Consider the following 25015-nt stretch of genomic DNA (forward strand, 5'->3'; position numbering starts at 1 on the left):
CATTTTCTACCACAGTCGCTCTCCACAGAAGCTTTGTTTCTTCTCTTCACTACAGACATCTCCAGCACTAAAGGCATCTTGAATATGCAGTAAGTCTAAAGGTAACTTTCCACCTGCCCTGTACTCACAGCAATTTAGAGTGAAACTTACATTTTAAATTAAAGGGGAAGAGAGGAACAAAAAATGAATACCCTATTGGCCTGCTGAAAGCAAACTGGTATCTGGACCTGAGTACAAATAGTGTCATAGGATGAGAACAAATTGTTCACAAAGAACAATTGAGGTGCAAGTTCAAAATACTCTTGTCCAGTAAGAACTGTTCAAATAGACACCTTAATTTTTTAAGGGTGTTAAGATTTCCTGCTCTAACACAAAACAGAGAGAAGAGGGGGTGAAACCACATACTGCATTACTAGAGAATGCTTTCTCCAGGATTTCTGTAACACTGAAAGCACTAAGAAAGGTTCAGGGCATGAGCTGTTCAACCATGTTTACTGAAATTTTACTACTTCAAAAGTAAGACACAAGAGGCACATTGTTGCCGAAATATGCTAAGTGCTTTGCATCTCTACAGGAAACAAACAATAAAAAGTCACTATCAAGCTTGCAGAGTAACATAAACAGACAGCAAGTAGATGAGGACTAAGTTGAAACAAACTGAAGAGTGGTGCACAGTGTCTGGTTAGAATATCTATTTTTCAGGTTTGTTTATTTTGCTGCTATTTCTGGACAGAGAGAAATGGACAACCATTTATGGTTTTTCTGGTTTTCTACAGAGAAATCTCTACAAAGGGAGTTACTGCAGAGAAAGCAATGTTCAAGGAGACAAACCTGAGAGTGAGACTGCACTCATTCTTAAGTTTTGTGTGAAGTAATTGTGCAACACCAGAAATTACAGTGAAATTAGACAACAACAAAAGAAGAAAAAGTGGAGGCATTCAGTGCTTTTTTTGCCCCAGTCTTTATACATACAGAAAGGCCTTGGGCTGCCTGGTCCCCTGAGTTGGAAGACCACGAATGCAGGAACAGTGACTTTCCATTTGTGGACACCGAATTTGTAAGGGATCAGCTGCACCAGCTGAATGTTCACAAGTCCATGGGGCCTGATGCGATTCATCCCATGATACTGAAGGAGTCAGCAGATGTTATGGCAGGACCCCCCCTGATCATTTACCAAAGGTCTCGCTGGCTGACAGCAGCTCAGTGTGAGTCAGCAGTGTGCGCCCAGGCAGCTCAGAGGCAAACCGCATCTTGAGGGGCATCAAACACAGCACAGCCAGTGCTCAGAAGAGGGGACTGTCCCCTGGATTCAGCCTTGGTGTGGCCTCACAAAGAGTGCTGTGTCCAGGTCTGGGCCCAGCAATTTAAAAAGGATGTGAAGGTCCTTGAATGCATCCAGAGGAGGGCAACAAAGCTGTTGGAAGGGCTGGAAGGAATGTCCTGTGAGGAGTGGCTAGAGGACATCAGGCTTGTCTGGTTTGGAGAAAAGGAGGCTGAGGGGCATACTCATTGCCCTCTACAGCTTCCCCAGGATGGGATGTAGAGAGGAAGGTGCTGAGCTCTTCTCCCTGGTACCCAGTGATAGGATGAGTGGGAATAGTTCAAAGCTGTGTCAGACATTAGGAAACATTTATTTACTGAGAGGGAGGGTAATGGCTTCTTGGAGAGGTGATCAGTGCCCCAAGCCTTCCAGTGTTTAAGAGGCATTTGGACAATGCCCTTAGTAATAATACACTTTAATTCTAGGCCGGGTCTGAAGGGGTCAGGCAGCTGGACTAGATGATTGTTGTAGGTCCATTCCAACTAAAAATAAAATATTCTATTATATTCTATTCTATGCCATGCCATGCCATCTACAGGAGATGGTCTACTTGGGTAGGGTGCATTTGAAGCATATAAATCCTGATTTTCCCCTCATAATGCTTCCTAACTTATTTAGTTGTATAATCTCTACTCACCTGCTTTACTTTCAATTGCAGGATTATTGTTGTAGGTAAAATAAAACACATGCATATTGCAAGACTTGGTGGTGTGTGAGCTGTACTACTGATTCTAACACTGTTGCTCTTGTGGCATCATATTCAATGTGAACACAAGAAGCAAAATATCTGAGACATATCTGAATTAGAACAATAAACAAGGACAATAGTATTAAAAAGTGGCAGCTGATACCACAACTGGGCCAAGAAGCAAAAAAAAAAAAGAAATCCTAGCATATCTTAATTACAGTGCAGTAAAGCAAAATACATTCTTGTTCTTTAGACTTTCGAGGGTCAACACACAGATGGCTCAATGGATGCCTTTCATTGACCCAAGTCTGCTTATATCCATGCACCACATAATGCTGGCAAAATCCATCCTTTCTGCCACGAGGGTAATGCTCCTTCCCAGAATGAGATGATTCCTAAGCTGACTCAGGGCCACCAGCAAACATGCTGGTGTGGGTAAGCTCCTCTGACACTGCAGTGGCAGGAGCTGTAAATGCCCGTGCTCCTCTCTGCCATTTGTAGAGAAAACTTTTCCGTATGGAAGGCTAGTAGCACCAGTCAAAGCTGCTGAGTGTGCACACTCCACCGCCACTGAGAGCTGCAAACCAATAAACATTAAGTTGACTCAGGTCCTAGGAATGAAGGACTGAAGCTCTTCAGTTGCAGCCCCACCACTGGCAATGGGCTGCAATGATTTTTCGGAATTCTGCTTCACAGTACTTAGCCTCCACAAGGCAGCAAAAACGGAAAACTTGCCTTTCAGCTGCATAACCATATAGCAGCATCCAGTTCAGCCTGGAAAGGAGAAATCATACTTTAACAGTGATCAAAACAACTTAAATTTGATTATATGAAGAGCAGCAGAGTGAGTTGGTCTACTCAGTCTTTTTCATGTCTAGTTTCGTAGTGTATACAAGTTGTTTCCTCAGCTTTACATATAGCAGATTAGCAACACACTTTATAGTACTAACAAATTATTTCCCTAATTGGATAAAAACGAAAAATGTATTTATTATAGGAATGTGTCTCATTCTGTGATTTTTACAAGAAGAAAACAACATACTACTGACAGTAGTTTAGGAATACATCATGTAACCAATAATCGAAAAGAAAAGGAGAGCTAATAAAATCTGAGAAGTCATCATCCCCTTTCACAAAATAGAAAAGTAACTGAGTAAGTTGGGAACTCATTTCTAGAGACGTGAATCACAAGATGTAGTTAAGATAAATGATGTATAGTAACAATTTCAAGAGAAAGGAAAACATCACAACTAAGGCAAAATCAAGGTTACATCTTATAAAGAAAGAGATCACTACCTTTTTATGAAGTGCATGGAATTCACTATACCTCTTCTCCACAAAATGTTTCCTTCCACTCATTAGCACCTCTATTTTAAAGACCTGAAAATTGTAAGTAATAAAAAAGAGATTAATATTACTTGCACAAACAGTTCTGTCATATGACTGTGTATATTTTACCATGGAGGTTCCAGTAGGTGGTCCCAAAAAGTCCATGATAACTCATGAGGTGCAGAAGTACAACAACAAATAATAAGAAGTATGGCTGAATCTTCTGTTAACAAGTTTGTTCAACAAGCATACAAAAAGACAAGTTAAGCTTGGACTGCCTACTGTACATTAAGAACTAAGCATTAAAATATTCCCTTTCAGAAAGATTTAATATATTTTGAAGTAGATAAAAATATTTTAAAAATATTTTTAAAAAGGATGGTAAGAACAAACAAAAAGAACTAGTTAACAGATACAGGATGATATGCATGAAAAAGGACAAACAAATGCAAACACTATATTGTAGGTTAATTTTCTCCCAACCTACAAATTCATCTGCAGTCTCAACTGAGCTTTTGCTACCACCTACACCCTAGAAAAACAAAGCAAACCAAAAAAACCAACAAAAAACCCCCCACATAGCAAATGCTTGTTTTCTTTGTATGATACAAGTGACAGCTTTTGTTTCTGCCTCTGGAAGGTTGAAAGTCCAGGAGAAGAAGCTCTCTGGATCCACTAATTAGTAGTCACTAACATGACATTTTCTTGATTCTCAGGTCACTGGGTCAGTTCTGAGGTCAAGTGATGAGAAATATTTTGAAATACTCAAGAAAGCATGGTCTATTTAAATGAAGACAAGCTCAGCAGAAAAGGAATACAGAAAAGGTGCCTGGTCTATCTAGGAGTTCTTTGTTTTCTGTTTTGCTCAGAAAATGCTGGAAAAAATTATTTCCAGGACAATAAGTGATGATGTTCAGGGCAGACGATTACATCAAGACCCAAGACTTAGGTCAAATAAATAGTTCTTTAAAATAAGTTTGCAAAAAGTCATTATGCCTGAATGGAGAAAAAAAGGGTTTTCTGTCACAACATACCCAGCTAGCACTGATCAGAGCAAACACACAGAAACCATGCTGGATAAACACTTTCTATTGTCCACTAGAATCTGCCTTTCAATTAGGTCAAAATGCTACACTTTCCTTGGCTAGCCAAACCACATCAGGAACAGATAGCATTTTATTTAATCCAGACTGAAATGTGTCTACCTTTGTCTGAATGCAGCATGGATGGGATTGCAGTCATTTCACACCAATGTTTACATAACCAAAATTAGTTCAGATCATTGTAATCCATCAAAATAACTTGGGCTATATTCTACCTCTTTGAAGAGGACTGTTTCTGTGTTCTAATCACTGCGAGCAGACGACCTTATTTGGGTGCATTGATTTCCACCCCCCCACGTCTATTTTAGACTATTTTGGGAGAACAGCTATTGGCTATTAAACAATTTTCCTCTAGAAGTGAAAAAACTCCAAGGCACCCTTAGGAATATATCTTAAGTTCAGAGTTGTAAAGAGCATCACATGCAAAGAAAAATCAATGTAGGCTTTTTTCTTTAGTTGAGACTTAACATCCTAATTATATGAGAGGAAACCATTATTTACATCTTATATTCTACACAGTGTATGAAAGAAACAGTTTTGTGAGAAACAAAACTGATCGCAGAGGAAAGCCACTGCTTTGAAGGAATTTCAAGGATAACTTAGTGGGAAGAATGGATAAGAAAATATGACCCTAGTTAAATTAGAAGTGACCATGAGTCACTAGTTAAGGTGTTGCAACTGTGTTGAATTAACCTGATATTAAATCTCCAGCAACTACAAGGAACTCATAACATCTACTTACACCTCAGTAAGTTAAGAGCCACCACACGACTGTTAGATTAGCGCTTTTGTTGGCTACAGGGTTTGCCAAGCAATTTGGAGAAGTTGAAGGGGCTCCTGCCTCAGCTATAAGCACTCACTTGACAGGTAGCTTTCTCATGAATCATAGCTTGGCTTGTGCAGTCCCATTTTGGCTTTAGTCATATACGTGCAACTTCAGAGAAATATCTTTCCCTCTGAAGTCTATAAACCTGTCATTTCATAAAGGAAAAGAGTTGGAATGTGGGGAAGAAAGGAAATATAAATCCCTCTGTGGACCTTATTTTCAAAGCATGTATCTATTTTGTTCTGTGTTTCATCACTGGTTAAGGAATTACAGAAATGGCTTTACAACACCAAAAAGTATGAAGCATTTATTCAGCCTCTTTTTTAATCTTATCAAGGTTTTAATTACTGTTTGCATAATTTTTGCTAACAAAATGACACTGAAGAATATATTTGCCAGTCATTTTCACAGATGACATGAGAAGAGAGAACCACAGCATCCTGTGCACAGTGATGTCATTTCCAAACCCACATATCTGCTACCTTTACACCCTCAACTGGTTGTACCAGTGTAGAGGCTTTAACTCTGACTCCAACCATCCAGAGCCCTCAGATCTAGCTTCAGCAGCCATCTAAAATTTACAAAGCTGGACAACAGATCTGCTGTGCATGAGGGTGAAAATCACTGTTTGAAGGGAAAACCCTGCAAATGGTTTTTCTAATCTACTCATTGTGGCACCTGTACTTCAGACGCAGAAAGCAATCTGTGATAAATAAGTGGATGATCTGTACATATTTTTGTTTAATGCAAATCTAAATATTTAATTGATTTACAAAGTAACTTACAAAGCAGAAATGCAAGTAAGTAAAATAACACATACTGTGCTTATGAACTTCACACTATTAAATAACTTTATTTGGACAGCATAAATTCCAGGTTTGATTCCTCACTGTTTACCAGATCACAATTCACAAGAGCAAACTAAAATTATAGAAATGAGGTTCTGTGCCACTATTTCATATAACGACATGGCTTTGTGTGAAAGACAAAAAGATACATTAGCTTATAAGAGAGACAGGAACTCTTCATGGATTCAAAATAGCTATGGACAAATCTCACACAAATTTAACTGAGCAACTGCAGGCCCTGACATAAAAACAATGTACGGAAACTAGTGAACATAGACAAAAGTGCCAAAATAAAGATGGAAAAACTATGGGGGGGAAAATGCAACACTGCAAGGAAATTACTTTACTTGTAAAAATGTTCATGTTCTCTGAACAGATAACTTTGAAAAGACATATGACTCTTTATAAGTGACAGTTAGTTAAATTACAAATGTAATAATTAATCACTGAATAAGATAAGCAAAATGCTTTTCCCATAGTCATTGAAATAACAGAAATTATACTGCACTGCAAGATTTGCAGTTCATCCTGACCAGGACACATGGGACCATAGACACTCATTAGAAAACTCTTTATGAGTACTATGAAACCAGAAATTGACTCGCCTTTCTGGGTTACTACCACAAGAGTTACCAACGATGTTTGCACAAAGTCAGAAGGTGTTTATCCATTAAGAACATCCTTCCAACAGAATTTAACCCACATAAATGATGTATGGGACAAACACCTTTGGACTGGATATCATTATGAATAATGTTGATCTTTTGCCAAGCAGAATTGTGGATCTGCCACTGCAGTTCATAACCATCAAACCTATTGTTAGGGAATAGACTGCCTTAGCTTATTGAACTATTTGGCATACAATTTGCTTAGCATAACTCGCTTGGCATAAGTAACTATGTTTGCTTAGGCCGCAAGCTGTGAACTTTTGAACTTTCTGCATAATTAAGCAAAGAAGGGCCCCAGAGTCAGTTCAAGCTAGAAGACAAAGGGAGCTTTTGATTGTTGGTAGGAGCTGCGTCCCTAGAAATAAGTAAAGGAACACAACAGCATGTTTTAAAGAAGACGAGAAACAGCGGAATGTAAGAACTTATTAATATTTTGGCTATGCCGAAGACTTATTTTTCTTTCTAGCTGCAGGTGCAAAATAACCACTGAAGGACAGGACTTAGACTAATGTCTATTCTGGTTGGTGAAAATCAAGTGACCACTCTCAGAGATAAGAAATGGCCCACCTGAGTGAAAATGAAGGGATCCAATGAAGAATAAGGAGACCCCAGACTCTAATTTTACAATTAGCCTGAATAGACATGCAAAGGGTGGGAAGCTTAGACTGCAAGGGTGTAATTGCCCAGAGTTTTATTTGCTTGAGGTCCCTCTTCTGGTGGCACCCAGCTGGAGCTGCTCTATATTGTGCCTTATAAATAAATTATTTCTTTAAGAAGAAGTTCTAGAATCCATGCCCTAGCCTCTGCTTTGGGAAACCTAGGGAAAAGGAACTTTCTTAACACCTGTGAAGGAAACCCTTCAAGAAGAATTCTTAAGGATTTTGTTAATAAGATAGTAAAAACGTTCAGGTCTGACTGCGAAACAGATTTACATATGTTTAAAAACATTTCTCTTTTTTTGCCTCCACTTTGTACCAATGATACAGATAATATTCAGAACTTAGAAACCATTTTTTAATTTCTTATTGTTAGTACGTATGCCTAATTTTACAATTTTCCTGAATTTATCTGTTTCTGATTGTTAGCAAACCTCTAACTGAATGATCCCTTTTCAGTATTTTCAAGAATACTGACATTTCTCTTCTTGGTGCAGACACTGGACAGTACTATGTAATAACTAAATTGGATTATATATGGAAAAACAACTGGTATTGTATTACTGTGAATTTCCAAGATAGAATGCATAAATGGAAGAAAACAGGAATCAAAAAGAACCATCCATGCCTTCCTGTAAGCCCACCAGTGTTGTAAGCACACATTGAGAACTGTATGGGAAATAACACAGGTACTGCCCTCCTTCAGTTCTTACCTATGTCAAATGCTTGCGCTGGGTACAAAAGGACATCTTTTATCTGATAATTTGATGCAAAAATCTGCAGCTCCAGTAACTTAGTCTCAAAAAATGCAGAACAATCAGTTTAACAAAAAAACACAGACAAAAATTACAAACAGGAGTAGGGAGGAAAACTAACAAGAACAGTAACTGCTTGGCTAGGTTTTCTATTAAATGAGAAATACAGAGACGGGACTTTTATATTAACTCATGGTAATTACATTAACTACGATGTTTATAACCATGGTAAATTAATACTATCATATTTATACATGGAAAAATTGCAAAGTATATAAATGTCTGAAAAATTAGACTTGAGAAAGAGATTTGGGGCGGCATCATTTAGAATGAGGAGATACAAAAACCAGAAGCAGAAAAAGAGAAGTTTACAAAAAACAGATATGTGTCTAACATTCACCAGGAAAGAAAACTCCTCAAAATTCTAGTACTGTGCTTTTCTCTCTCAAGAACAAGCTTACCAACACTAATTCTATTTCAAATATTACTTACAGAAATAAATACATCCTTTTAGATGCCTCAGTATACTTGACAGAGTTTTGTCTGAGGAACAGTTAATGCATTCAGAGTGTCAAGAAACTCAACCTCAAACTTTTGTCATGGCCATATGGAAGGAATTCCAGAGCAAATGAAATGACAGCTATGGTCCACAAAATGCTAATAGGATTTTCAGATGCTTAGTGTTTCGTTATCATTCAGACAATGGCACATTTTCTGTCTCAGTTGTGCTATGAGTAGAACAAGACCACAGCATATAGCAGAGATCAAAATATGACTTTAAACCTATTCCCATTCAACTGATCCAGGGGAAAATGAACGTCTACAGAACCAATAAGAGCACGTGGGTGGTGCCAGTAACCAGAGCTGTATGTGGCTGCAGCAGCAGTTCGGTATCTCAGGGTCTAAATGCCTAGTGGCAACACTCCGTATTTCTGAATGCCCTCCACAGCAGAGGCAGAGACGAGGAAGGTGTTCAGAGCCAACTCAAACTTCATAGCAGCCTTGATAAAACTGAATCTCGCTATCCTCCAAATGAAAACAAATTAACTTATTCTGACTTCATTCTTCGCAAGGGAGGGCAGCAAAACTCAGTTCTGCAGTGGGCACAGGGCAGCTCAAGGACACAGAGACAGGCTGACAGGTCACAGAGGCATGAAGCAAGGGAAATCTCCCTTTTTCTCTCCCTAGTTATGGTACTCCCCTGTCTTACACCCACTGTTTACTTTGGTTTATGCCCACGCTGTCCACTTGCTAAGACTTAAGACCTTCTGTGCCTTAGGTAGGTTGCTTACAGTCACATCTTTGCCTCCTCCCTGTAGTAATTGCTCTCCCCACCCTACACAGGCAGCCCCTACACAAGCTCCTGCATGGTCTTCCTTTAATAAAAGGGCCCCCTTCCTGCTGCAGAACTGGGAAACAAATTGGGGCACTGTAAAGAAAGAAGCAGAACAGCCCTGAAGAGCTCAGTTGGATCCTTTTGGTTTTGCTGGGGCCCTAAGAAGGGATGAAAGTGGCTGTAAGAAGCAGTAAAGAAACGAAGCCAAAGATTAGGTATTAGAAACTGAAAGTAATCAGTATTGGGGGGCAGGATGAACAGGGAGAGAGCTGTTCTTCCTAGCAGCAGTTCTCACACATGCTGAATGGTTTTTACTGATGGCCGCTAGAGCAGACAGAAAGCAGGAGCTGCCAACAGGCAGCTCAGCTAGTGCAGATGTTTGGAACGCTGGTCCTCACAGGTACGCAGTGGGCCCACAGGTACCTCCACATCTTCACTGACTCAAGCAACTACGTGTTGTGTCTGTGCTTCAACCTCCAGCCGTACAGCTGTACTCAACACAAGTGTTTCACTTTTACTGAAGGGCCCCAAAGAGATTCAGATCCATTACACTATCCATCATAAGATGCGCTAATCTTACCTGAAACCAGCTCAAAAATTGGGTTGGACCCACAAACAGCCCCTTTCCCCAACCCAAGCACTGTCATGTCTGTTATCTGAAATCAGGCTGTTTAACTTAGTCCTAATTTAAATGTACAATATGAAGTTACAGAACAAGAAAGAAAGTACATAGTTTTATTAACTATGGAAAACAAGGCTTAACATTATGCAATTATGACGTTGCTTTGTCCAGAGCCTGGAAAGGAGAAAGACCATGTCAGAGAAGTGAAAGGTTCACTGCAGGACTTCCAGAGGGCACTCCCATCAGTTCCGGTCTGTGTGAAGCAGTTACCTGACCCTCTTGGCCTGGAGAGGCAGCCTTACTATTTTTATAATACAATAAATACATTTTCTACTATGACACAAACCCATTGAGAGGACAAGTATGTTGTTTCATTGATTTGTCCTGTTAAATGTCATGTTACTGTAATCTAACTTGGACATTTGTTTCAAAAAAAAAAAAAAAAAGTGTACCTAAGAACAACCAAAAGCACATGTTCTTATAAACATGGCTCCTACTTCAAATGTCTCCTTAATAATTTTTTGTAACCTTCAGCCATTTATTTACTGAAAAATCTGTCTCTTCGCTAACATTTACCAGTGTTACTGGTACCAGTACCTATGTAAACCAAACTACAGTCTCCTCAAGAACCTTTCAGCGTGCATGTCCTGGTTTTCTCTGGGATAGAGTTAATTTTCTTCATAGTGGCTATATGAGGCTATGTTTTGGATTTATGCTGGAAACAGTGTTATAATACAGGCATGTTTTAGCTTATGGCTGAGCAGTGCTTGCACAAAGTCAAGGTTTTTTTGGCTCCTTACACTACTCCACCAGTGAGCAGGCTATGGGTGAACAAGAAGCTGGGAGGGGACACAGCTGGGACAGCTGACCCCAGCTGACCAAAGGGATATTCCATACCATATGGCATCATGCTCAGTATATAAAGCTGGGGAAAGAAGAAGGAAGGGGGGACGTTTGGAGTGATCGTGCTTGTCTTCCCAAGTAACTGTTATGCGTGATGGAGCCCAGCTGTCCTGGAGATAGCTGAACACCTGCCTGCCCATGGGAAGTGGTGAGTGAATCTCTTGTTTTGCTTTGCTTGCATGCACAGCTTTAGCTTTACCTATTATACTGTCTGTATCTCAACCCATGAATTTTCACAATTTTACTCTTCTGATTCTCTCCCCCATCACGCCATAAGGGCAATGAGTGAGCAGCTGCACGGGGATTAGCTGCTGGCTGGGGTTAAACCACAATCACGCAGTTTGTCTTTCCCACCAATACTATAAAATAATTAAGGATATTCCCCCTCCTACACTTTTTTGCAGTGTGGGCCTCCTCCACTCATAAAATGGCACAGTGTTGATAGGAATTATGTACAAAAGTCATGCATAGGACTAGAGAGTATTGTTTCTGAAGATGGCCTTTGAGAAGCATATGCCTTATTTCTTAGGGTTTAGACGAACAGGTAGTAAAACAACTTAAACTGCAATCCAGTCAGACAGTTTTGTAATGCCTACAATATGGGAAGCTCAAGAGAGTCTTCTCCAGAGCTGTCACTGTTGAATGAAAGAGTAGCTGACAAATAAGAGTAAGTAGTTTTCTGATTTTTTCAACTCTCCTTAAACCAATCTTTTCCAAACACATGGTTCATAAAATCCCATAGGAACTTCTCTGTCATTTCCTGAAAAATAACTTACTTGACTTTCCAAGCTAAAAAGCTTCTCCCTTGCCAGTGAAACACTGAGTATGGAAATCTAATTTGTAACCGAACCAAGAAGCTGCAAGATCTGACTTGCTTCTGATATTTTTCTTTATTAGCCCTGCAGAGCACAACTGTTACACAAATGACATCCTTTTAAAATCCGATTGTCACTGTGGTCACCTATTTGGCTAACTTCCTTACAATGAAACTTAATGAAAAATGTGTTGATCTTTTACTGAAAAAGGAAAAGTTCATAACACATCTTAATGCCTACAGCTACACAGACAAAAAAAAAAAAAAGCCTGCTCTGCTCTATTTGTCCATCTGGATTATCTCAGTGTCTCTTACCAGAAGTAACAGAACAACCAATTACAATAGTAATTGTTCAAGTAATAGTAATAGAACCACCACAAACCTTTTAATGGAAAATACAAACTTTCCAATAGAAACAGTACATTGGGATAAAATACTTGAATACTGCAAAAAATAACCGATGGCAAAAGCATATTTACATGAAACAGATGAATTCTAAGTTGATGAAATATAAGGACTCTTCTACTTTGTCACAAAATCCTTTGCTATTTTATCTGGAGAGTCTATAAAGAATCCTCTCACTTCTCAAGGCAGGACGCAACTCCTAATCAAAATGAAAGTATGCCCATATTGCAGTCAACTAGCTGCAAGAAACTTCTTTATACAAGAAGATAGACACAAGTTTTTTCTAGAAACTTTAAGTCTATGTTAGTTTGCCTATACTTGTATTTGCTGTCTGGAGAACACCCATATCACCTAAGACCTCCAAACCACAGATGGTTTGTTTACAAACCAAAATAGCCCAATGGTGTCAAAGAACATATTAAAAAAATATACACACAGTGAGGTGATGAGCGTTACAGCTTAAAGAAGCTGGCTTTACACTGTCTCATACCGCATGGTATGTCTACCATGGTATATGAATTTAGCCTTTTCCTCTGATAGTGGCTAATAAACACACATGAACAGGACACACCAAATTATTTAGTCAATTTACAGTACACACAAACTATTAAAAATCAGCTCCACACTCTTCATGGTAAATAACAGAGGAAAGAAATACTGTATATCCACCTAGCACCTTTTCTTATTAGTGTCTCTACAGTAAAACAAGTAAGCCTCTGCTCCCCTTTACCTGTAAACATAAGTAGTCCACCCAAATAATTTTTCAAAAGCAGTAGTCAAAGTAGTCAAAGGAGGTTGCTTTTCTAAATGTCTGTTCAGCACAGCAAAGCTCCTTCACATATTACATTTAAATACTGAGATTAGTCTGCCTTCAAGCCCACCACAGAGGATTCAAATGCTATTCTGTTAATAACAAAGATGAGAAATCAGGATGGATGCAACATTTTCAGGCACTTCTTTTCAAGGACTTGACACATCAAAACTTTCACTAAACCAGCACTGGTTTGCCTTCTAAGATGGAAACGTAATTACTTCTGCTCTTGCCTGCCATCTGCCTTATTCTTACATGCAACAGTCAGCACTACTTCAAACATCAGCACTCATTTCTGAAAGTAACGGTAACTGTATAAATTTATCAGAGAATGCCATCCTGCTCACTAAAGGTTCCCTTGCCAGGTTAATCTCTTTTGAATGGTAATTCAAAGTTGGACAAAGAAATAAGCTCCAAGAGCTATAAAGCAGTTTCATTTCCTACTGGACTAAGCCTGTTGTGACTGAAACAAGACCTGAAGCAGCTTACCGGGATGCAGTTATTGATACATCCAACTGCAGAAAACCAGACGATTCTTCATGTGTCAAAAAGGTGGAGAGAATGGAAGCGACAAACTCAGCACAACTACTGAAGAAACTGCATGAGCAGCTATCAAAAACGGTACCCCAAAATAATAAAATATTGTGCCCAAATGAAGATTTAAGTTTTTAAGCTTCTGAATTTACATGCTGTGACCAACAGGGCACTTACATTGCAGTTGGCTTGGTGGCCACAGTGAACACAGATATTCCTGAGCCATATTTAAACTAATTCAGGAACCACTGACAGTGTAAGAGTAGCTGGAGCATGGGCAGCACAAACTGCAAAGCTCATGGCAAAGTCTGGACACAGCTCAGTGCTGAGGGGCCAGCCTGACTCTGTCACAGGAACATCTGCGGGGGCTGCAGTCTGCAAGGTGCGGGTGTCCCACAAAGGACAGCAGGGTGAGTGTGAAATTCAGAGGGATGCAGGGTTCAGTTTTGACTTGAACACAAGGGAAGAATGCAGGGAAGAAAGAAAAGTATTTCCTAGTTTGCTTTCCTTAGAGTCACCATATGAAACACAGCAAGCAGCTGAATCACAGATGCTTCAGACAGAACTGTATTGGCATTCGTGGATGAGCTAGGGCAGCACAGAATTTGACTAAAACATCTAACTCTGAAAAAAGGCAACATCTAAACTGCTCATGGAGACCACATTCAGTACAATTGTGTCAACATATTTTATAGGTTCAAAATCAGTAGAAATACTAATACAAACCAATATCCAGGATGATATACATAATTAAGGTATCCTAATAGCAATTTTGCGATACAAGATTGAATAACCTACCAGAGAGCACTGGTTGTACAATTAAATATTTATCATTTCAAAGACAATGAAAATTGATTCAGTGAGAATTATGTTAATTTGCAACTGGTCTCTCAATCAGTTGGAAGATAGCGAGGCAAACCGAGTAATGACATGCCTGCAAATGTATTCAGCCAGATAAAGTACCATTTATCCAACACATCTCAGAAAGATTTAGAATAAGTTATAAAATTATTCTGATTCTGCAAACACGGATATAAAAGCCTGCATGCTGCAAACAAAGTGACAGGCAACGGATGATTGAGAATTGTGCTAAATGTTTAATTGATGACTGTTGCTTGAACTGAAGATAACACAACAGTATGCCAATCTCTTCAAATGTTAACTAGAAGCATCAGAGTCAAAAGCATCATTCACAGGTGTAAAAATCTGTGACTACCTTTTCCTTAAAGAAGAATATTAAAGACACAGCCAAGCACACAGAGCTCACTTGACTTGAGCAATTCAGTAATAAAAGCTAGTAGATTCCTAAACACAGCACTATGAGGAAATAGTATTTATACACTCATTTTTAACTGAAATTTGAGAGTCACATTTTTATGCCCTGGTTCTTGGGTATAAAAGAAATCTTCATTTGCTGTACTTGCAAAGTCTGCATGTTCATCACCTGCAGATACCAACCAAGACCCCTGCTGAAATCCATAAGGACTTAAACCCCTAAATTCAGTTGGACAAATTCAAAAGTACTATCAAGATAAGGACGGATAACAATGAGAAGTCATTACAAACACAATGTGACACTGTCACTCCTCTCATTCTAAGGTTTCAAATTTTACTTCTGCCTTATTATGAACTTAGTGAAAACTTCACTCCCCTATGCAAACCTCAGTGATTTTCCCAATTCTCATTTTTTGTACTGAATAGAAAAATTTTTCCCATTTCCATTCACGCAAAACACTGTCATATATAACTTTTCAAATATTTTTTTTTATAAAGGCTCTACTGTTGTGAGTCTCCATTACCTCCCTGCAGAAGGAATGTAAACATTGCTTAGCTTACTTTAAGTTCTTAGTTGCAGCAAGAAAGTGCAACTTCTCTATTTACAAGGTAGAGAAAATGCAACTTACCTTACCCTATGTGTGTATGAGGTGTCACCTTATCTCCAACTGCCTCAGCAAGTAACTGCTCATTTTCCATACAGCTTCTGTCCCTACTTGCCTTTTATTTCACCCACATATGTTTTTCACAGTTACGAAAACTGAAGCGGTATAGAAGGGACATTCATCTTGCATTCACCTTGCACCTTCCTTTTTCATGCTGCAGCTCACACACCCTACTGCTACTTTTAATTCTCAATAACATTTCAAGAGGTCCTGAGATGGAATTAATTTAATAAAATATATTATAGGCCTTAATGGCAGTGCTAGGAGCAATTAGAATAATCTAATATCTTCCATTATAAGACTGTTCTCAGTTACTTATAGTTTTGCCAACCTTTAATTTTTGGGCTTAGATTTTCCATACTAGGTATGAGATTCAGAAAATATTTTTAGAAAGTTACAGCCGAGACAGTCCAAATACATACTTAAAGAAAAATATATTTTACTTTACCCATGTGAAAAAACCCAATCAAAAACCCGAAGCCCAACCCAAAACAAAACCCAAACCATTTCACACAAATACCCCCAAGATGTGGACAAGAAGACCAGAAAGACAGCTGGGAGGCAAATCTGGCTAACCCATAAGCTTCTGGAAAAAAACCTGACTCCTAACAAAACTTTGCACAGATTATGTGCACAATATAGGTGTTCCAATGGTATCAGCACTGCTGGTGGTCTGTTATTTTTACAGCGTGTCCATCCAGGCTGAAAGTTTATAGCATCTCCACGAAGTTAGGAAAAATTTCAGGCCCAGAGAATCCTTTTCTACAGTTCAGGAGCTTCTATTACGTTAAGGAGCAGAAAAAAGATTGGAGGATGCCTCTAAGTTTTTGTGAGAGAGAGATGCTGGACAGGAATCTACACTTCGGCACAGGGGAATGACACTTGAAAAGACCATACCATGTTACCATTAAAACAAGCAGGTCAAGGAAGAGCAGGAGAAGGGGCTTTTAGCCTGAAATACTCCAGCTCCTGTAACCTTGAGGGCAACAACCAATTTCATCATGTATGAATCACAAATGTATGTCACTGCAACTGCTTGCTGTGAAAACCCATTGCTAACACATGGTGTCCCTCCCCCTCTGTCCACTGCTGGTGAGGCAGTTGGATGATAAAAACCCAGGCACCTTAGTCCAGAGGTCTATACTAGGAACCTAAAAGCTCCATGTACACAGGTCATACGGCTAGGGCAATACCTATTCAAATGATATATTCCCTTCCCTTCATTCTCAGTTGCCTGCTCAAGCTTAAAAAGTAGGAAAATGGGAAACCATTAAGAAACAAGGGTTGTGAATTTAAGTACTCGTGTCTTTACTTAAGCTTTTCACACAATGCAACCCAGCATCCCTGCATATACTTGCAGCCATCAGGCACACACTACTTTTCCCCAGGGCGTCTGCTCAGACCAGCATACAGGACTGACAGTGTCATGGGAACAAATGAGCAAAGGACAACGTCCTTAGGGGCTCTTTCCATTTAAGAACTAAAAAAGCCCCAAACAAACAAACAACACCAAATCAACCAACCAACCAAAAGACAAAACCAAAACAAAACACATTTTAAGAGGCAGGAAAACCACATACATGGAAAGCATGGCCTTGAGATTAAGGCACATCATAACATCACTGTCACTTTGGAAAGTTTAGATCTAAAATCCAATAACTTGTGCAATGCTGAACAACTTATTTCATGCTTTTTCCTAGAAAAACCTACTTAGAGCATCCCACTTGGGCATAAGTCAGAGGGCCAAGGCTAAAAGCCCAAGCCCTCAGGGACACAGTGGATGTAGGGCAGAGATGTACAATGAATGTACTTACACCCACACAGACAAACACATCCCACCTTGCATACTGTTGTACAGGTCCCTATTTTAGGACATGAGAAACTAACGCTGACATTTGATTCCTCCTGATTTTGTAAAGGAAGGCTTTTTAATAAGGACTGCACACAAAATGTGGGGGGAAACAAAATAAATAAAAAAACCCCACCACTAAACCTGGCAAGTGCACACACAAGCCCAAATCTCTGCTAAAGTCAGCTTCTCCATGCACTGCTGGTGCTGGTACCTCGCTCATTTAACATAAGAAGTTGTATTGTTGCAGAGACCACTGTTGTTCTACACATAGATCCAACATTTCTCAACTCCTCCTTCCAGGGTATATTAAATAGGTGGAGGAGGAAATAGAGCTATTCCACAAAATGCAGTATTGATTTTTCTACCGGAGGAAGGAGACTCTCAGTCAAAAAATACGTCTTTGCTCCTCTACCTCATGAGAGAATAAAAGTCTCAAAAAAAGACATTAACCTGCAAAACCATGAACCACTGCAGAATTTTCATCTAGCCAGTGTTCTTGGCATATGTCAACACTACCTAACTGAAAAATCATCAAATAGTATTCATACTTCAGGTATTCTTGAAATACATAAAAGGAAAAAAGTTATTCTTCCTCAGAACTTCTTAATCACTGCAACTATTAACAAATACTGAATGAAACCAGTGGAGGATTTTTAAGTAAAACAAACTCCTCTAATCATTCTTTAAGACCACAGAAAACAGAGTAAACCAATTCATTATAATGTGCAGGTAAAAAACCGGTAGCGTTAAAACGGTGACATTTTCTTATTTCTATATTACATACCAGTGTTGTAAGATCTTGACCATTAATTCTCCATTAAGTTGTAACACCCTAGTAAAAGTGAACATAACATTTCCGACAGTAGAGACTGATAGGATTTGTAACGGTCTTAAAAGAAGACATGAAGTATTACTGTAGTTTACAGTGACAAGATAATAGCTATAAAATAATTTCAGAAAATACCAGGACTTGGGATGCTTTTGGACAGTTGTTGCTCTATGTACATATTGCCCAATATGCTGGGTTTCAAGAAAGTCTTCCCTCAAGATGTGTCACCCCATCAATCTGAATAATAAATAGCTTGTAAAATTCTACCCATCAGAAATAGAAATATTGTAAAATGTATAATTCTACTCTCAGATCTTTCTTTGCACTGAAAATATAATTTTCAATCAAATCTCCTATCAATTTTTTTAAAAGAACCAATGAAAAATGACTGCATGCAAAGCTCACCCAGTGTTTCTAGAAAAATAAGACTATTACCAGATCCAGAGCCAAATCTGGCCTATTTAATAGTTTCATCAGAAAGTCTACATTAGATAAACACTGGAGCAGGGGCCCAGAGAGGTACTGCAGAAAGTCAAAACATGATAGGACACGACCCTGTGCAATCTGATCTATGCTGGCCCTGCTCTGAGCAGGTGTGGGGGTGCCTGGACCTCCACGGGCCACTGCCAACCTAAATGACTCTGTGATCCTATGGAAGTTCCTTTCAAGTCAGGAGTACAAGTAAAGAGACGAAAATATTGCTTCTTTTTACATGCTCGTTTTTGGGAAGACAGTTGGAAGATTTTTGCTCTGTTACAAATTTGTACTGTTCTGTGTTATTGAGCAGCAATTTGCCCTTCAGCTTTGCAGAGTAACTACCTTGACAAGTTACATTTATTCTGACTTATGAAATGATATTCTGAACGTGTTGTTTCTGTGAAGATCCTGTTACAAAATTTTGAAGAAGGCGGGTGGAATGGGAGACAATAGATATTTCCGTTAGCTTTAAGCTATTTCTCTTCTTAAGACCCTTTCATCATTCCCACCAGACAGTGGGAAAAAACCAGTCAGGTCCAAAAGTCACTGGTCAAACAGTGACATTTACTCACAATTGAAAAAATCCTTCCTAAATTAAAAGTAACACTGATTTCCTCAAACAGCCATTCCAGAGTCAGAAGGGAATCCTAAGCACGCCCCACCTTTGTGGTGAGGCTCTGGGAGTCTGGCAGTGGATTCTTATATATTCTTTATTTCCATTCCAAACAAGGATAATATTAACTTTTATGAATTCTACAAACAAGAGAGAAATTTCTCAGATTGCTACTGATCTGAAAGTGTCTTCTTCATTGTTATCACTGAACAGTATAGCACTTTGCCTCAACAAATGTTCAAAAGCTAAACTGGAGCTCTCCATATGTCATATGAATTGCTGGATTAATGGTGAAGTTTATCAGATTACCAACATTTATCAATCATGCACTTAAGATTACATACTGATTTGTACATGTATATAACACAATGAAAGCTACTATTTCAAATCTGTCTTACGAGTTTAGGATTTAGGTTGAAGTTTTAGTAAGAGAGGATCAATGCTTTTCTATCTTCAGAAAACTTCAAATCATCAGCCTATGTTAAACGAAACTTAAGGTTAAATGAATTTAATACCCAATAAATAAACTGCATAAATTTATGTAAGCAAAACTCTGTTTTTCCATGTTTATTGAAATTGGTTCATGGCGTTATTAAAAAAAAAAAACAAACAACACAGAACCTGTACTCTACTGATACACACCAATCCAAATCTCATGAAGACTCAGGGAAGACATGGCCAATTCTGTAAAAATGTTCTAAAACGCAGCAGAAGAAAGCATTATGAAGTCAAAGTAAGCTATTATTAAATGTGTAGCATGTAAGTGGGACTGTACTGTTAAGTAGAAGTAAGGGTCTCCAAAAATGCTGAAGATATTAAAATAACATTTGTTAGCACAATGTCTATTTAAGAGAATAAATGAAGCAAGGCCCAACCTCAAAACAGTACAGAAGACAAAAAGACACCCAAATTATCTTCATCAGTAAAACAGCTCAGTTACAACATGGAAAGGGGAAGCATGTGGAACAGTAAATAAACTTGGTTTAAAATACAAATTTTGTAACTTCAAGCTTTTATAGCCAACTAACAATACATAACTGTGAGATGATCTATTTACTCTGCAAGATCTCTAAACATTTTAAAATTGTTTTAATTATTAAGTCGACAAAGCATCCATTTATTAATGAACACACTGTGCTTAATAGATAAATGAATAAATACATTGCCTGCTTGTAATAAGAGGCATTTAAAATATTTAACATATCAGGAATAGAAGTCTGAAAACAGATTTCATGTTTTTGCTTGTTCTCAAAATGGGAATTCAAATATCTTAATTTTTTGGTGAAATGTCCCAGTAATGAGTAAAAAAATGACCCAGTACCTTCTTTATTTTAAGCACTTCATACAAGCTTGCTCACAGTGCTATCATACCAACCTCAAAAAACATTCTTCCACAGATTATGGTCCAGTCTAGAATAGGAACTTAAAACATGCTTCCTCTTTCCCCCACCTCCCATTTAAAGGTAGCTTAATCAGTGAAAAGTTATACTTTCTAGACTTTTTGTTAACGCCAAGAAAAAGAGGTTCTCTGAGTAAAAAAAACCTCAAGTGACTTTCTTCCAAATCACATTTGTACTGTCCCCTCTCAAGACACCTATTTACATGAAATCTCTTATAGTTTCTCTGCCTGTATAAAATGCAGATGCCACTGCACATCAGCCCTGTGTTTGCCTCTTTGCACAGACAGTCCAAAACAGTTTTCCTGATCTGTTTCAACTTGAAATGTTGTCAATATATGGATTGTCTTGCTTTCTAATTCAGTGAAAAATCTAGTTTTCCATTAGTCTCTGCCTTTCTAATTTTCGATACAGCTTTACTAAATGTAATTATTAAAGGCAGATTCAAGAAAGCAATTACTGAGCTACTGGTTTGTATCTCTGAAGTCTTAATAAGGAACAAGAAGTTGAAGTGACACACACTGCAAAATCTGTAAATAAAAAAAAAAAACACCGAACCTGGCCATGTGTTTAATATATACAATACACAGAGTGAAAGCCCAGAATGGTAAGGAAAATTGCTATGATCGGTATATGTTTGAGGAGACAACACAACTTCCTGCTATCACAAATGAGTTTTAATCTTTGTATCACTGTGGAGCGTATTTAGGTTTGCAAGTGTATTTCCGGACTGCAGCAGAAATAGCTCTAGAAATAATTTTTTAAATATCAGATCAAGAGTGGGATTGTGAACAATGAGAAAGCAGCACATTACCCTCTTCATTTGGGGTTTTTCAATGTATTCTGGAAGCTACAGCATTTGGAGGGGTTATACTGGACTACGATATCTAATCTCACTTGCTAGTACTAGCAATCAAATATTTGAAGTAAAATAAAGGTGATTTAGTAAAAAATAATAACTAATAGGTAAAAAATACGTAGTAGATTGTTTTAAACCTAAAAAGTATCCTAAATCCCAGGAAAGCACTGAGTTGCAGCAGAGTCTCTTGCTACCTTCTAAAGAATTTCAATAACCATTCTCAAGATGTTTGAGTACAGACACAGAAGACTGCAGCTAGAGTATTTTCCCTCTATGTAATTATTTCCTCCACCCCACAAGTCAATCACCTTCCTTTCTCCCCCACAAAAAAGTGGGTAATAACTTGGCCACAATGAAGTCAGCAACAACAGTCCCACTTAGCAGCTACACCTTGACACCACTCATTGTGACAATTATTCTACACACAATGACACTGTTGTAAAAGAATTTTGGTCATTTTGCAGATCAGAAAGAGTGACAACATTTCTCATTTGCAAAGAAATAATACCAGCTCTGAGTGAGTTCATAAGCCAAATTAAAAATGAACTCAAAATAATTTTCTGATTTTAAATAAACATCAGCCTACACAGAGCTTTCCAGCAGCCTCCGTTTCATCACAATAGTTCATCACACAGTAAATTATTTAAGTATGCTAGCAGAGTAGCAATTAATGAATTAGCATCACCTACTTTACTTCCCATTGTACTGATTACGAATATATAACAGCACATGAACACCTAGCCATTCCTTGCATATGACGCAAAGGTAAGCCCCACCAAATAATTAACAATATAAAGGAAAGATAGAGGCAAGACTGGATGTCTGAGAAAATACGGAATACAGTTAGTTTAGAGTGGTTTTGCTCAGCTATTCTTAACAAAGATGCATGTCCCTCGCAAGAAACCTGGCCTAAGTTTTACAGCAGCAAATAACTATTATTTGAGAGCCCTGTAAAAAACCTCTTAGAGATGTAGAGGAGATGGTAACCCCAGAGCCCGAACTGAGGAATCCAGAAATCAGTGGGAATCATGACTCCTGCTCTGATATCAGGTCTCTCAGCTGAGACATCCTGGTATACACAGGCCGTACAGTGAGTGACCAGTGAAGACTAAAGCTCCTGTACATAAGCACTGACCAAAGCCCATCATGGTGGAAGCGTAGTACTGAACCTGAGGGTTCTTGAGCTTTTCTTCATACACATCATGCTTCAGTGTAACAGGTGAGACCATTAAAGGATAATAATATTATTAAGGTAGTGAAGACTCAACTGGATATGATAGACAGGTAGCTTCATTACACACCTGTATACGCATGCACACACTGTCACATAAAGATAACACCCCTGTCTTTTCAGCAGTTTTGCCAATGGCCAGGAGAGCAGCGTGGAGGGCAACCTGGTAGCAGTGAGATTGCTATTACAGGTAGGCCAGAATACAGTTCTATCTGTTAATATACCAGCAGGTGTTACTTTAGATTACTAAAACCACATATTTTTTAGAAACTGATTTCATTTTACTAACGTATTTACTTTCTCTTCAAAATCACAACTTCCATGTTTTCCTTCTTATGCAGTAGGCAATACAGTAAAGACATCTATGCTGCATAGGAAGGATTAAACCAACCCTCAAGACAAAAAGCCAATTCCTATGCTTCTGCTCAAACAGCTTAAATGTTTATCTAGCTCAAACCGCCTATTACAGAAACCTCCTCTCCTCCCAGAAAATTGTGGTCTGGAACTTGTGTTGTAAACTCCTCATGGTAAAACTGGAGCAAGAGTCTGTTGCAGAGCGTAAGACCCATAATATAGTAACCATAAATGAAATACTGAATAGTACTAAACTCTCTCCTCTTTGTTCTGACTCCTATGGCAGTTCATCTGCATTGGAATCATAAAGTATAACAAAAAAAAAGCCAAATGAGAAAAGTATTGCACATTTCATCTACAATTCCCCACTAAAGAACATAACTATTTTCTTCTTTACTCCCCTATTTTTGAAAGTTTTAAAATCTCCTTCATAACTGAAAAAAAACCCAACCAATCCAAATGCCTCCATGTTTTGATTTTGTGGTGAATATAGAAGAAGTGAGTTCTCTGATGCTTCAAAAGAGTAGCATGAATAGACATGCTAGCATGAGTAGACTTTTTATCCATCGTACACCACCTAGGAGAACATTTTCAATATTGATTTAATCTTCCTTCATTTTAACAGCAAGTAGGACTCAAGACTTAGTATCAGAAGACAAGAATAAAAGACAAGGTAACCTGTAAGTGGGCCATTTGAAACATTGTGTTCAGTGCTGTTCTGTAAAGTCTTTTTTTCCTCTTCATTCTTTTTGGATGATTTGACTTGTACAAGCCACAGTCATTTTGTTGTCTGCTTACAGAAAATGAAAAATCTTGTCCGTAGCAATATCAAATCATTTATACACAGCAGACATCAGCTGTCATTTCTTTCCATCCAGGCAGTACTCCCACACTTCTCTCTTCAGCCTAGGTGAGCTGTCAAGTTTCTAGTTTCTGACGTGTGTTTACACCATTCAATGACATCTGACAGTAGTGAAAGGCCACAGAAAACTGCTTATTGATCAGAGCAAAACTAGTTGACGGAGCAGATGAGGTTGTATCACAGAAATACAGCCACACTCAGGTGATGACATTTTGCTCCCTTGTATACAAGTGCTTAATGGAATACAACTTCATTATATCGTGCCACTAATGCTTAAAGAATTGCGCAGTTCTCATGAGTGTTTTGTCTATGCGGTGATGAGGACAATCTATTTGTAGTGGTACCAATGTATTACTGACCTGTTTTGTGCACAGACACTTCCAAAATACCAGCCAATGTGTCCTGATGAATATATTAAGAGACACTGAAGACTCAATCTTGCCAAAATCTAATTGAGTTGACCTTTTAAAAAAAGATGGAATTACCATTTAGGGAGCCAGACCTACTTGAGATTTAGTTCTGCAGACTTCTGTGCTGCTTAGTAAAGACATTCCAAATGACCATTTTTATGCTTGGGACTGGTACAGTTTCCCAATGGAAGCGATAACTGATCATTAGTATTTCAGAGGTTATTGTAACAACTTGCATGAGAGTCTTTCAAACTGTATTGATTTAAATGCTGAAAAGTTCTTGGGCAGAGGCTCTCCACACAAATTGTTCTGCAGCTAAAATATTCATTTTCTTATTTTTTAGTTTCTTCTTTTTGTTATCTTGAATAGAAAAATCACGTCAACATAAATTCATTTTACAGAGTAACTTGTAAGGATATAATTACAGTATACAAACTTCCCTTACAGAATCTGTCTGCATGAGTAGTATAACTGGAAAACTCAAAGCAGTTTTAGCACAAAGTAAACTGCAGTGATTCAAAAAAGCCAGCCTGTTACAGTAAGTACCTGAACAACTTGAAATCATGAAACTT

The 25015-nt window shown here is 38.4% G+C and overlaps 1 protein-coding gene across 2 annotated transcripts in view; it reads right to left on the reverse strand.

Annotated features, from left to right (window-relative positions):
- The window catches only part of SNX24 (sorting nexin 24), a 93014-nt gene that overhangs the window by 42164 nt on the left and 25835 nt on the right, over window positions 1-25015 (reverse strand). Inside the window, exon 2 of one of the 2 annotated variants that reach the window (XM_065656997.1) lies at window positions 3306-3389. The exons of the other annotated variant lie outside the window; for it this stretch is intronic. Within the exon in view, the coding sequence (XP_065513069.1) occupies window positions 3306-3389 (84 nt within the window). The remainder of the gene's footprint in view (window positions 1-3305; window positions 3390-25015) is intronic. 2 annotated transcript variants of the gene reach the window in all.

The sequence above is a fragment of the Caloenas nicobarica genome, chromosome Z (assembly GCF_036013445.1).
Source record: "Caloenas nicobarica isolate bCalNic1 chromosome Z, bCalNic1.hap1, whole genome shotgun sequence".
NCBI lineage: Eukaryota > Metazoa > Chordata > Aves > Columbiformes > Columbidae > Caloenas > Caloenas nicobarica.